The sequence below is a fragment of the Colletotrichum fructicola genome, assembly GCF_000319635.2.
Source record: "Colletotrichum fructicola Nara gc5 chromosome Unknown KSG_Nara_v1_contig01, whole genome shotgun sequence".
Classification (NCBI taxonomy): domain Eukaryota; kingdom Fungi; phylum Ascomycota; class Sordariomycetes; order Glomerellales; family Glomerellaceae; genus Colletotrichum; species Colletotrichum fructicola.
Window position 1 is genome coordinate 5852867 of NW_027094051.1, and position 12268 is coordinate 5865134.

General features: G+C 52.3%; 2 protein-coding genes across 2 annotated transcripts; both read left to right on the forward strand.

Moving 5' to 3' along the window:
* Positions 1-5689: 5689 nt before the first annotated feature.
* On the forward strand, positions 5690-6532 carry CGGC5_v001648 (putative serine/threonine-protein kinase; the record flags this gene model as incomplete). The annotated part of the gene is made up of 1 exon (XM_032026106.2): positions 5690-6532. One exon carries the CDS (start codon positions 5690-5692, stop codon positions 6530-6532), a length of 843 nt encoding a protein of 280 aa, XP_031877450.2.
* Positions 6533-8346: 1814 nt separating this feature from the next.
* Positions 8347-10074, forward strand: CGGC5_v001649 (Lactose permease; the record flags this gene model as incomplete). The annotated part of the gene is made up of 4 exons (XM_032026107.1): positions 8347-8854; positions 8908-9289; positions 9344-9521; positions 9577-10074. 4 exons carry the CDS (start codon positions 8347-8349, stop codon positions 10072-10074), a joined length of 1566 nt encoding a protein of 521 aa, XP_031877449.1.
* Positions 10075-12268: the final 2194 nt, after the last annotated feature.

Consider the following 12268-nt stretch of genomic DNA (forward strand, 5'->3'; position numbering starts at 1 on the left):
AGTTCGACCTCGTAGTGAGTCTGGACCTGAAGACCACTATGTCTGCGAGTCACAGCGACAGCGACGCTGTCATGATTGACCGAGACGACATTAGCGACTACAACCCCGATCAAATTCTGCCAGAGCCGCCCGAGGTGATCGAGAACCAAAGAGCCTGGCTACAGCCGACCAAATATGACCTTGAAAGCGGCGAATATCGAAAGCACCTCTCATCTCGCGTCCCAGGCACCGGCGAATGGATCGCATCCAACAGCACATACAATAACTGGCTCAAAGGTGAAGAGCAAGGACTCTTATGGATCAAGGGAATACCAGGCTCTGGAAAGTCAGTCTTGGCGTCCAAAGTTGTCCGAGACCTGTCCCAAAATCAACCAGCAACCCCGGTGCTGTACTTCTTCTTTCGGAAGATCATTGACGCCAACCATGAACCCGTTGCGCTGTTGAGAGACTGGCTGGATCAACTGCTGCTATACAGCCCGCCTTTGCAGAAGCAGATCAAGGAACACGTCGAAAACAAGCGATCTCTCAACAGCATGTCAATGGAAGGCCTCTGGAAAGATCTTCGGGTGGCACTTTCCGGATTACATGGGAAAGCATTCTGCATCGTTGACGCTTCGGACGAGATGGATCGGCACCATTGGACGTTCATCCGCGCTCTGGGTGAGCTCGGGACTTGGAAGCCTCACAGAGTCAAAGTGCTCGTTACCAGCAGATTCATGCCTGAGATGGAGCCACTCATGAGAGGTCCCAATCATTCTCAGATTCAATTGCAGTCTGACCTGGTTGACGTCGACATTGCCACCTATGTTCGAACGAGCTTGGAGTCTTCAGATATATCTCTAGAGGACCAAAAGTTCATCAGGGAGGCTATCCCAGGTCAAGCGCATGGCATCTTCTTATATGCCAAACTCGCCATAGATGCCTTCCTCAACCCAGGAGCCAATGCCAAGAAGGTTCTGAAGGCTTTCCTCCAGGATATGTCGGCCATATACTCCAATCTGCTCCGTGAACACTCACGGAGGTCTGGCGTTCCCGAAGACGTTCAGCTCTTCATTCTACAATGGATTACACACGCCACCCGACCGCTCGGCCTACTGGAGATGGCCGATATCATCAAGACCACCCATCATAGTCTCGTCAACCAGGACCTCAAGCTCAGCAAAGACATAGTGAGAGCAGCCTGTGGCTCTTTATTGGAAATACTGCCCGATGAGACCGTCTGTGTGATTCACCACACACTCACAGAGTACCTCACAGACATCAACAGGAACCACAATTCTGCATGCCATATTCTGACCTCCGGAGAGACGAACGCCAGACTTGGTTTAGCATGTTTGAATTACCTACAGGCCGGTTGCCTCGATGAGATGAGTCCCGAGAAAGACGAATCGGTCGTTCGCCCTTAAACAAACCCAGGCGCGGCTACAAAAGACTAGACACTGCTGAAGTAAACTTGAAGTATCCCTTCGTTGCTTATGCAGCAAGCAACTGGCACGTCCATCTTGCCAAATCGACCCGCGAAGGTTATCCGCAGAAGGAGATCAACCAGGCACTAGACATGTTTGTCGAGAACCCTCATTGGTTGAACACATGGCTCGAAATTCGCTGGGATGAAGGGATTAGCGGCGTAACCCCTTTGCATATCGCGGCCAGATATGGCTTATCGGACTGGGTGAGGCATCAGCTGACCGTACCGGGTGCCGCCGCTGACCCTGTAGATGTCAACGGCAGATCGCCACTTTTCTGGGCAGCTGATTGTGGGGCGAGGGACATCGTTAAAACGTTAATTGACGCAGGCGCGAACCCAGACTCAGATGAGAATGAGGGACTCAGGCCTCTTCATCGAGCTGCCTTAATGAACCATGCAGGGGTTGTCAAGGTTTTATTCGAAGCAGGCGTCAACCCGCTGACTCTGAAGACGAAAGAAAATTCCGGCAACTGGTGTGGTAACGCGTCAAGAACGAGAGGACACACTCCGCTCATGGTCAGTCCAGCCTGGCTGTGCTTATGCACCGCTGGAGAAAGGTTTGCCGTGTGAAGGCTGACTTCTTTCAATAGTACGCTTGCCACCATGGGCATTTGGAAGCAGTCGAGGCATTTTTGCCCTTCTTACATGACATGAAGGCTCTTCATCGAGCGTTGGCTTGGGCAGCTGAGAGCAGCCAGGATAAGATTGTCAACAGAATCTTGGCCGAGCCTGGCGTTGACATCAACCGCAAAATCAGAGGTGGAACGCCTCTGTTTCGAGCGTGTAAAAGCGGCAGTGCACAGACAGCTCTGCTACTTCTTAAGAGTGGCGCAGACGTTACAATCCAATGTCGACGAGACGAAGAGTTCGGAGGCTGTAATGCGCCAAAGTACGACTCCGACAGCGACTCCGAGTCAGATATCGAGGAATCCGAAAACGCATCCGACCCACGGAGAAGAAGGGATCTTACTGCCCTGTACATTGCCTGCGAAGGCCCGACTCGAACTCATAGGACACCTCTAACAAGTGACCCTTTAGCGGCTAGAGAGGTTTTCGAGGCATTCATCGAGTGTGGTGAGAATGTCCACCAACGGTTTTCAGATGGATCAACGCTGCTGCATGCGGCGAAAGACAATCCTGTGTGGATGAGTTTACTGCTAGAAAGATCCCTTGACCCAAACATCGCCGACAACAAGGGCCACACACCCCTTCACAATCCGGGAAATACAGACAGCGTATCTCAACTGATTGAGAATGGCCACGCGAATTTGAACGCGGCAGTACCTTCAAATGGAAAGACGCCGCTCTTCTTCCTCCTCGATCGCAACGCTACATTCGTGGCTCTCAAGTTTTTAGAGTATGGCCCGGACTGTAAGGTCGTGGATAGCGAGGGTAATGGGGTATTGCACGTCGCCCTCGGAAAGTCTAACCCAGACGCAAGAATCATCAAGAAACTGATTGAGTTAGGTGCCGACGTCAATCTCAGAAACAAGTCTGACATGACACCCATGGACGTCATGAGGTTTTCATGCGACTATCCGAAAGAGATATGGGACATGTTACTCAGTGCCGGAGCTGACATCAACGCCAAAGACAAAAATGGCTGTACCGCACTTTTCAGAATGGTCAAGTCCCGTACTTCCGATCGCAAAGACCCTCACAGAGACATGAAGGCAATGATAGAACGGGGTGCCACGCTCAACACTTGCGATGCCAAAGGTCGCAGTTTGTTGCACGAAGCTGTGAGAAGCCACCCTGGGAGCTCAAAGAGACTTTTAAATTACCAGGAATATCCCCCCCCGACTGGACTTCTTGATCAGCCTGGGGCTCGATCTGTATGTTGTCGACAACGATGGGAATAGCTTGCTCCGCGAACTCAGCTGGCATCCTTCAAACTTCGATAACTTCACCAGCGTCATTCCTGTCTGGAAGCAGCTCCTGGACCTGGGACTTGACCCTCAGCAGTCGAACAAGAAAGGAAGAACGCCACTTCACAACCTGTCGTGTAAGGCTCGTCGAGGGTCGAGCGAACCGGACGCGACGTACCCCTTGGATCTGCTCATCTCACGGGCGGGAACAGTCGACGCTGCTGATGAAGACGGCATTACTCCGCTGCACTTTGCCGTCACCGCTTCAGAATACCATACCAAGAAGCTGCTTGACGCAGGTGCTAACCCGAATGTTGCCACCAATGAGGACTTGACCCCACTCCACCTCGCCGTTAGAAGCAGGCAAAGCAACATTGTCGGACTGTTGTTAGGCTCTCTTTACCAGCTAGCTGGATTTGAAGATGCGCGTCGAGGCGCTTGGGTAGCAGATGATTGCCCCCTGCCTATCCCCGGCGTCAATCATGAAGACAAGAAGGGCCAAACACCCCTTCATTACGCTTGTACATCAGGCCGCCCCGAAGTTGTTGCTATGCTCCTCAAGGCAGGCGCCAATGTCAAGGCCTCCGGGCTTCGCGAGGCTTGCGACCTATTCGAAGCGGAACATGCGCTGTGGGATGCTCCTCATAGACGTGCCCCTGAGCCAGGAAATGGAGACGCAACTGGTTTCAAAATCTCAGACTTGTCCCGTCCACAGTATACCGGCAACAGTTATCTGTTAAAAGACACAGCCAGACTCGGTGAGATCATCGACATGCTTCTTGATAGGAATGCAGACCTCGCATGGCCGTGGGAAGGACGCCGTTGGGATGAGAAGCTCGCAGGGGTTTCGACTACCTCCTTGGGATGTGGAGATTACACTCTCAGATGTTGGACTGCAGCATCGCAGAAGCGTCAACTCGGCCCCTCTCGTCACCAAATCGGCCACGAAGAAACACCATTCGATAAGTACCTCGTCAAGTATCGCGATGAGGTCACCATAACGGCGTTGCGGAACTACGGTGGTATCAAGAAGTGGAGGCCGAACCGGAAACTTCTTTGGTCGATACTAAAGCGGCGCCAGTATTATCTTGTGGAAGAACTCTTCCACTGCGGTGTCGATTTCTTCGCTGAAAACCGACGTCTAAGACTCACCGGCCTCGAAGAACTAATACGTGGCGGCTTCACATCTTTGCTGAATCGCATCATTCAGCTGGAAGCCAAAAGAAGACAAGAAGAGGGCGTCTATTGTGGGGGGAGGAACACAGAAAACCCGAGAACCGAAATCGATACTTCCTGGATGAGGAAGCAGGAGTCAGACAAGAGTTCCAGGCCATTCATTCTGGAAGCCATCCACATGGAGCTTCCAGTTTTCGACGTTCTCTGTCTTTTAGTTGAAGACTTCGGCGCCGATATCAACGAAATGAGCTGGAGCACCATGAAGTTTGGTAACGATGAGTTGCAGACCATGCAAGGTGCTCTGCATATGCTTGCTAGGGGGAATCATTGGTGGCATGTGGCGCAAGCTCTACCATATCTCATCGGACGTAGCGCGAGCCTTGAGCTGAGGAACGCCCAGGGGCAAACGCCGCTTCAGATTGCCCTTGAATGCGGAGGAAATATAAGAACTGGGCCATTTCACCGCGACGCAGCTCGCCTGCTCATTCTCGGGGGCGCGGACACGAATGCCGTTGACACGATGGGGCGCACATGTCTCACATATGCCGGTTCTGACGCCGAGATGATTCGTCTTTTGATCGAGCATGGGGCTATTGTTAAAGCCGACGTTCTCTTTGCGGCAATTGACAGACAAGATGATAAAATGCTTGGGGCGCTACTGTCGTCAGGCGTGGACCCAAACACGAGGCTGGAACGGAGTCCTATGGGTTCTTTCAAAATTGATTCCAGAGGACTCACTGTGCGTCGTTGGAACGACGATGACATCCCAAACTATGAGTGGTATCCGCTCCATCATGCGGCAACAAAGATGTACCCCAAAGGGAAGCGAGGGAAACCAGCGCCGAGGGAAGAATGGCCAGCCATTTCCCAGGTCATGCGAGTTCTTCTGTCCTGCGGCGCTGACCCCTTTGCAGAGTTCACCAGATGCAAAACAACAGCCTGCGATCACCAAAGACTTGCCCGCCATAGACCATTCAATATATCCAAAACCGAAACAGCGGAGAACCCAAGCGATGCACCGGGGAGCCAAGAAAGATGTCTGGTATTACACGAGCTGCTGGCTGACAGCCATGCTACGTATCAATGCTTATCATCAGAAGGCATCGATCCCAATCACCGAGATGGGAAGAATCGAACCATTCTCCTAGCTGCGTGTTCCTCCAAGTGAGGTCCAGACATGCCGTTTGGCCCGGAAGCTGAAGAATGGAAAGAAGACAAACCCACAGGGATCACGGTATTCGAACGCCTCATTGAACTCGGGGCCGATCCCGAGGCGCGAGACCTGGATGGTAGTAACGCATTGCATCACATGCTCCAATTCCGACAATTCAGAGATAGGAGCGTCCCGTCTATGGTGAAATCGCTTTCGTACATTGCACAATCTCATCCGTCAACCGTCAACCACAGAGACAAGAACGGAAAAACACCACTTCACCTTGCCGTCGAACGCGCCCTCTACGAACAGAAGACGACATACGCCGACCTGCTGCTTGACGCTGGCGCAGGCCCTCTGATCACCGACAACGATGGAAACACCGTCCTGCATATCCTGTGTCGAATGCTATGGATTTCCACCCTACGGCCCCTCTTCGAGAAGCTCATCAAGCACGGCTGCGACGTCAATGCACGCAACCTTCAAGGCGAGACGCCGCTGTTTGGTTACTTTGGCGGGTTCACGCCAGGCGAGAAGCATTTCTATAAAATACACAGAGATATAAAGACCTACGACGAGGCAGGCGCACTTGCTGTTCTGAAGGCCGCTGGTGCGGATTTCTCGGTCCAGCGAAACGATGGTCAGGGGTTGCTCCACATCGCGGCCAAGGGACACGAAGTGAGGTTCAAGAAGCTTCTTGATGAAGGGCTGGATCCCCTGTTGGAGGACGGTGAACGCAGGACTGCGTTGAATGTAGCTGCTTCATCCGATAATACAGGCGTGTTGAAGCTGTTCAAGCGCGGGGAGACAGAAGTTCGGGGAAGCAGAAGCTGGATGGATGGTGATGCCATCTTTGGTCTCAGATGATGGGCTTGCTCGGGCGCACAGGGTTACTTTATGCGGACAATGTTTCCAGATTGTTAACACATACAGCCTAATCATCATCCTTGTCGTTTTAGAAATGTTCACTCTGTGCACCTCGGAAGCGACTGGGGCGCGCGGCTTGCGCGGTTTCCGCGAGTGTTCTTTCGCCCGCTAGCCGAGGTCTTCAGCGGCAGACGAGTGTCGATGGCATTTCTTGGCGACGGTGAACCCTTGTCATTTCCATACCAAGCCCGAGAGACGCGCCGTTTGTACCGCGTCGTTCAGGCATGATCAGCGGCTGCAATTCCCTGGGTTCAATCGTGTGAGGCTGGACTTGAACTGTCAAACTTCCCCACGGGGAAAGGACTCCGCAGGTTCATCTGGACTAGGCAATTGCCCGTGGGGAAATGGTCTAGACTGTGTTCCGCACGAAAGTTCTGTCTGGGTAAGGTGTCTTGGTGGTAAAGATAATTTCATCAGGTGAGGTAATAAATTGATGGGCCGATGTCTATTGAGTTATTTCACGGGGAGTATCGGCGGTGGAGTATCGGCGTCGGCGAGACGTGGAGTATCGGCTGCGGCTACTTGGACGGGAACAAGATGGTTAGGTCCTTTGGCAAGGAGGTGCCTGGCCGCGAGTGAGCTGAGATGGAGGACGCATCTGCCGACACCAACGCCGGAGCATTCCTTGGCCATGTCGCCTCGCTGGTTGCAGAAATTGGAGATCAAAGAGAGGGAGCCAATTGCGACTGCGTTCCTGGCTTGATCGGGGGGGATCGTGTGGGGAACAAGGACTTTGAGACCGAAGATGCGGGGAGTGGGGTGACCGGGGTCAGCAGTACTGCGTGAGACTTGGTTTTTGGGGTTGGTTGCCTGCCGGGTGTGAATGATCCCCAAACAAGAGAGAACATGGCATCGGGATAACGTTTAGGTGCTGTCTTGTCTATATAGTCGTGATAGAGTTGTAAGGTGAGTGTACCAACGACATTTCAACTTCATTGGCATCCCGTCATGGGCAAAGAAGACCCGTTGTGTTGCCCCGCCATGCTCTGGACTCTTCCGGCGGATACACCCGCCGCCGCTAAATCAAGCAAGAAACTGTGAGGTTGATGGCATTCTGGAAGCTGCACTACTTTAGAACTGATCGTCACATCCTATGTTGTATCTGAGGTAGGTGAATTAGTTCATGCAAACTGATAATTCCATCTTCTGATTGATGACTTCGAGTCTAACACAATCTTGACACAGCCACGCCGACTCCCTGTAGGAACGAGTCAACAACGCCAGCCACACGGTTTGAAAAGGAAGGGCCAACCGCTATTTTGACTTGGCATTGGCTGCAACTCTCGGCATTCAAAGGCCCGACTCAATTGAGAACATCTGTCTCCGCGTTTCCCCAGCGGCGCAGAGGCCCAACCCGGGTTGAATCCCCCACGAATCCACTTCGACGCCATGGAACAATACCTGTCAAAAGCGAAAGAGGCCTCGTCTCGTGCGGTCGCGGCCTGATCAACCGCGTCATTGGCCCACCTCCGCAGTTGCATGAACAGGGAGCTATGCGGGGTATTCTCCTTGATACCCCATGAACAAGATGAATTGTCCGATGTTCTAGCGAACACACCCATCTCCCTGTAAGTCAGAGGCTAGGGGCATCTCGGTCGACGCCAAGATGATACAACGGGGCGGGATGGCACGTCGAAATGTTTTAATAGCCATAGCTTCGCCCTCTCGATTTCTCAAAATTCTGCCCGGGCCCAGAGCTGCAGTTCTCTCAACAACTACCTCACCTCCTCTCCCGACCTCCCCAGGCCTTCAACATGGGCCGAAAGAACTCAGCAAACGCAAAGGCCGTCGGCGCCGAGCTGGCCGCCGTCCTCCCGGACATCGGTCCGTGGTACAAGCAGCCGCACATCCTGCGCCTTAACTTGTGCATCATCTCTATCATGATGTGCGCCTCGGCCAACGGATACGACGGTTCCATGATGAACGGCCTGCTTGCACTCCCGCAATGGCACGCCTTCATGAACCAACCCACAGGCCCGTGGCTGGGATTCATCAACGCGGCATACTCCCTCGGTAATGTCCTCGTATACCCGGCCGCTGCGTGGGTGTGCAATAAATATGGCCGCAAGGTCGGAATCTATATCTCATGGGTATTTCTGGCAATTGGTACAGCGGTGCAGACGGCGGCACCGAATGAGGGGGCTTTCGTGGCCGCCAGGTTCATCATTGGCTGTGCTTCTGGGTTCTTCCTCTCGGCGCCGCTGCTGATCACCGAGAATGCGTATCCTACTCACCGTGGAGTTGTATCCTCGCTCTACAACTGTGAGATCCACTGCTCATCTCCTTTCGACAATGTTTATGCTGACTCTATAAAGGTATGTGGTATGCTGGAGCTGTTGTCGCGGCTTGGTGTACCTTCGCCACGAGGCATCTCACCGAGTGGTCTTGGAGAATGCCATCCCTCCTCCAGATCGCGCTGCCGCTCTTGTCGGCTCCGGGTCTGTTTCTGATCGGAGAATCGCCCCGATGGCTCGTCTCCGTAGACCGGGTCGACGAAGCTAGGGTGGTCATTGCCAACGCACACGCTGGCGGTGACATCAACTCTCCTTTGGTTAACTTCGAGATGATGGAAATCGAGGAAACGATTCGCGCCGAGAGGGAGGCGCACACCGCCACGACGTGGGCCGATCTTTACAGCACGCCTGGAAACAGGCACCGTCTGTTTATCTCTGTTAGTTTGGGAGTCTTTGCGCAATGGTATGTCGGCTTTCCATCCCTTCCATTACGTCTAGTAACTAATTGGCGATAAAGGTGCGGTGTCGGCGTTATATCGTACTATTTGGCCCTCGTCCTCTCATCTGTAGGCATCAAGTCCGTCGACGACCAAACTCTCATCTCGGCTTGCATCCAAATTTGGAACTTGATCTGCGCCACCAGCGCCGCCATCATGGTAGATAAAATCGGAAGACGAGCTCTCTTCCTGGCATCGGTGAGTTTCTAAACATGTATCTTCGAGACCTACTGCTGACCATCGTACTTTTCAGGGCACGATCATGCTCATCTCCTTCTCCATTGTGACCGGCCTCTCCGGCAGCTTCGCAATGACGGGCAACGCACCCACCGGCACGGCCGTCATCCCCTTCCTCTTCATCTTCTACCTCGGTTACGACATCGCACTGACGCCGCTGATGGTCGCTTACCCGGTCGAGATCTGGCCGTACCGCCTCCGCGCAAAGGGTCTCACGGTTGCGTTGATGGTAAGCTTGGCCTGTGTCTTCTTCAACACCTTCGTCAACCCCATCGCGCTGGAGTCTATCGCGTGGAAATACTACCTCGTTTTCCTTGCCGTGCTGGTCATCATGCTCGTGAGCGTCTGGTTTGGGTACCCCGAGACTCGTGGACGGACGCTTGAGAACGTCGCGTATTTGTTTGATGGAGAGGACGCAGAGGTTGGAACTGGCACGGCGGAGGGCGCGTTGAAGCAAGCGGAAGCTGCGCACGTCGGGGAGGTGGCGCACGTGGAAGAGACTGAGAAGAGGTAATTATATATGTTCGTGTGCAAGATTTGGAACACAAGATCATAAGGGGAGAGGTTAGATCAGAAATCAAACATTTCTTTGGTGTTCCAAATACTTGAATCGGTCTTATGCATATGGTCTAGGAGCTTCGACTCCAAGTCACTGGTCTCACCTACAAGACAATATCTTTCGCGCCCCTCGCTGTTCATACAAATTGAATGAAATAGCCCATTCTTATCCCCGTATTGAGTCAGTAGCGTATGATGAGGTCGAGCGTTGTAAAACAGAGTGCGTCCGACAGGCCCACGGTGCCTCAATTGATTATGGGCGTTCGGCTTTCCCCATCTCGCCCACAGCGGGACTCAAGCAAAACAAAAGCATACTGCCTTTTGATTCCAGCGCAAGAATTAAATCATACACAAAAAGCGATGCAGATTCGAACTTGGGGCCTTTTGACGTCACCTGTCGGCGATCTCACCAAGTCAAGCTTGCCAGCTAAGCCAAGTGAGTATGATATATTTAACGGAAACCATGCGGAATCTGCGTGATGTAGGAGACAGCGGGAAAGACGATTGGGAAAGGACCTCGGGAGTTAGCAGAAATGGAAGGCGGCAGCGAGAGGGTAGACCGAAAATGTGAAGAGCGAAGAGCCATAAGGGTGCTGGAATGAGAAGGTGCGCGGATGGAATGAGACTAGTGGAGACGTTAGCAAGTAAGTTGCTGATAAGGAATAAATGGCAGGATCAGTGAGTGTAGGAGGCCAAAAGAAGCAGCCAAAGAGGAGGGCGGGTCAAGGAAGGAGGAGGCATGATTAGGCGGTGTCATATGGCAAGTGGCAAGACCAGCACTAGAGCACCTGACCACTTGAACGAGCGTACTCTAATGCGTCGGGAAGGCGGGGCCACCAGCGTGACAGCCTCAATCGAGTGCCCTTGCAGCCTTCAAAGAAGTGAAATAGCAGGAATCAAAATTGTGTAGAAAGTCTGTTAAGAGCCAAACAAATATGTGTCAGGGAGAGTACGACTTGGGGTCATGTCGTGGTATGGAGCTCTGCATAACCAAATGGATTCCTAAAAGGAATCACTAACAAATCTGCGAGGGGATTATTAAAGCGCAACATGGGCCTTAGGTTTGTTCCTATGGCGGTCGTTGCTCGAGAAGAGACAAGGTGATGCCAGGTCTCATGAGCCCATGGGAAACTGTTCATACGCGGTGTCCAAGCATCACACTGAATGCAGAGTGAGCGTAGAAGGCAACATAGCGCGAAATCAAAGAAGACACGAAGTGACAACTGGGTCGAAAGCAGCATATTTCGGTCAGAGAACGCAAGAAAAGGGGAACGAAATCGCATGTGTGGAAGGTTCGAATTTTAGCTCCAAGGTCCATGCTACGATCCACAGCGCCCAGGAGATATAAAGCCGGCTTCTGCTGCACCAGATATCGTGTGGTGCGTCCCGAAAGCCTCTGTGGCCGAATGGTTACCTATGGTATAAGGATATCTTTTTGCCCCCTTTTATTGAGTTAGGTCTCCCGTTCGAACCCTCTCCTGTGCTTTCTTGTGGTTCTTTTTTGCTGCTGACCCTTTGGGTCATGGTCATGAAACTTTATTAAACTTCTACCTTGAAGATACCTTGAGGGCTTAACTAAATGGAACATACTTTTCACTGCTTGGAATACAAATGTATGTTTCGACAAAGTCAACGTAATTCTTGCAAATAAAGTGTCACAGGTTTATTCATGTAACCCGCCTGGCTTGAGAGAGACGACCAAAAAGACTTAGAAACCAATATCCAGAAATGGTGACACAAAGACTTCAAAGCTCTGTACAAAAGGTAAGGCGGAGTTAGCTGTTAAGCACTGCAACATGGAGAGACTATTGAGCCGACACCGTTGCCGGGCCCCCCCAAGGCTTTTTCAGCGTGGCGACTGCCTCAAGGTTGCAGAGGTTGCCTTAGATCAGACGGGAGATGGCCAGGAAAACTGTTCAAGTATGTTGGCTGGGCAGGGTCAGGGGGTCTGGTCTTCGCGATGTACAACTGAAAGCGTCAGCGAATCGGAGTAATGGTAGAAGACACAGAACACCCATATATTCACCAATTCCTGTAACATCGCTCTCGTCCGCATTTGCCGCGGCTCAGAATAGCAAGGCGATGTGTACTCAAAATATGAAGCTCGTCAAGTTCAATCAATTTTTATTATAAGTATACTGTGCTTCAAG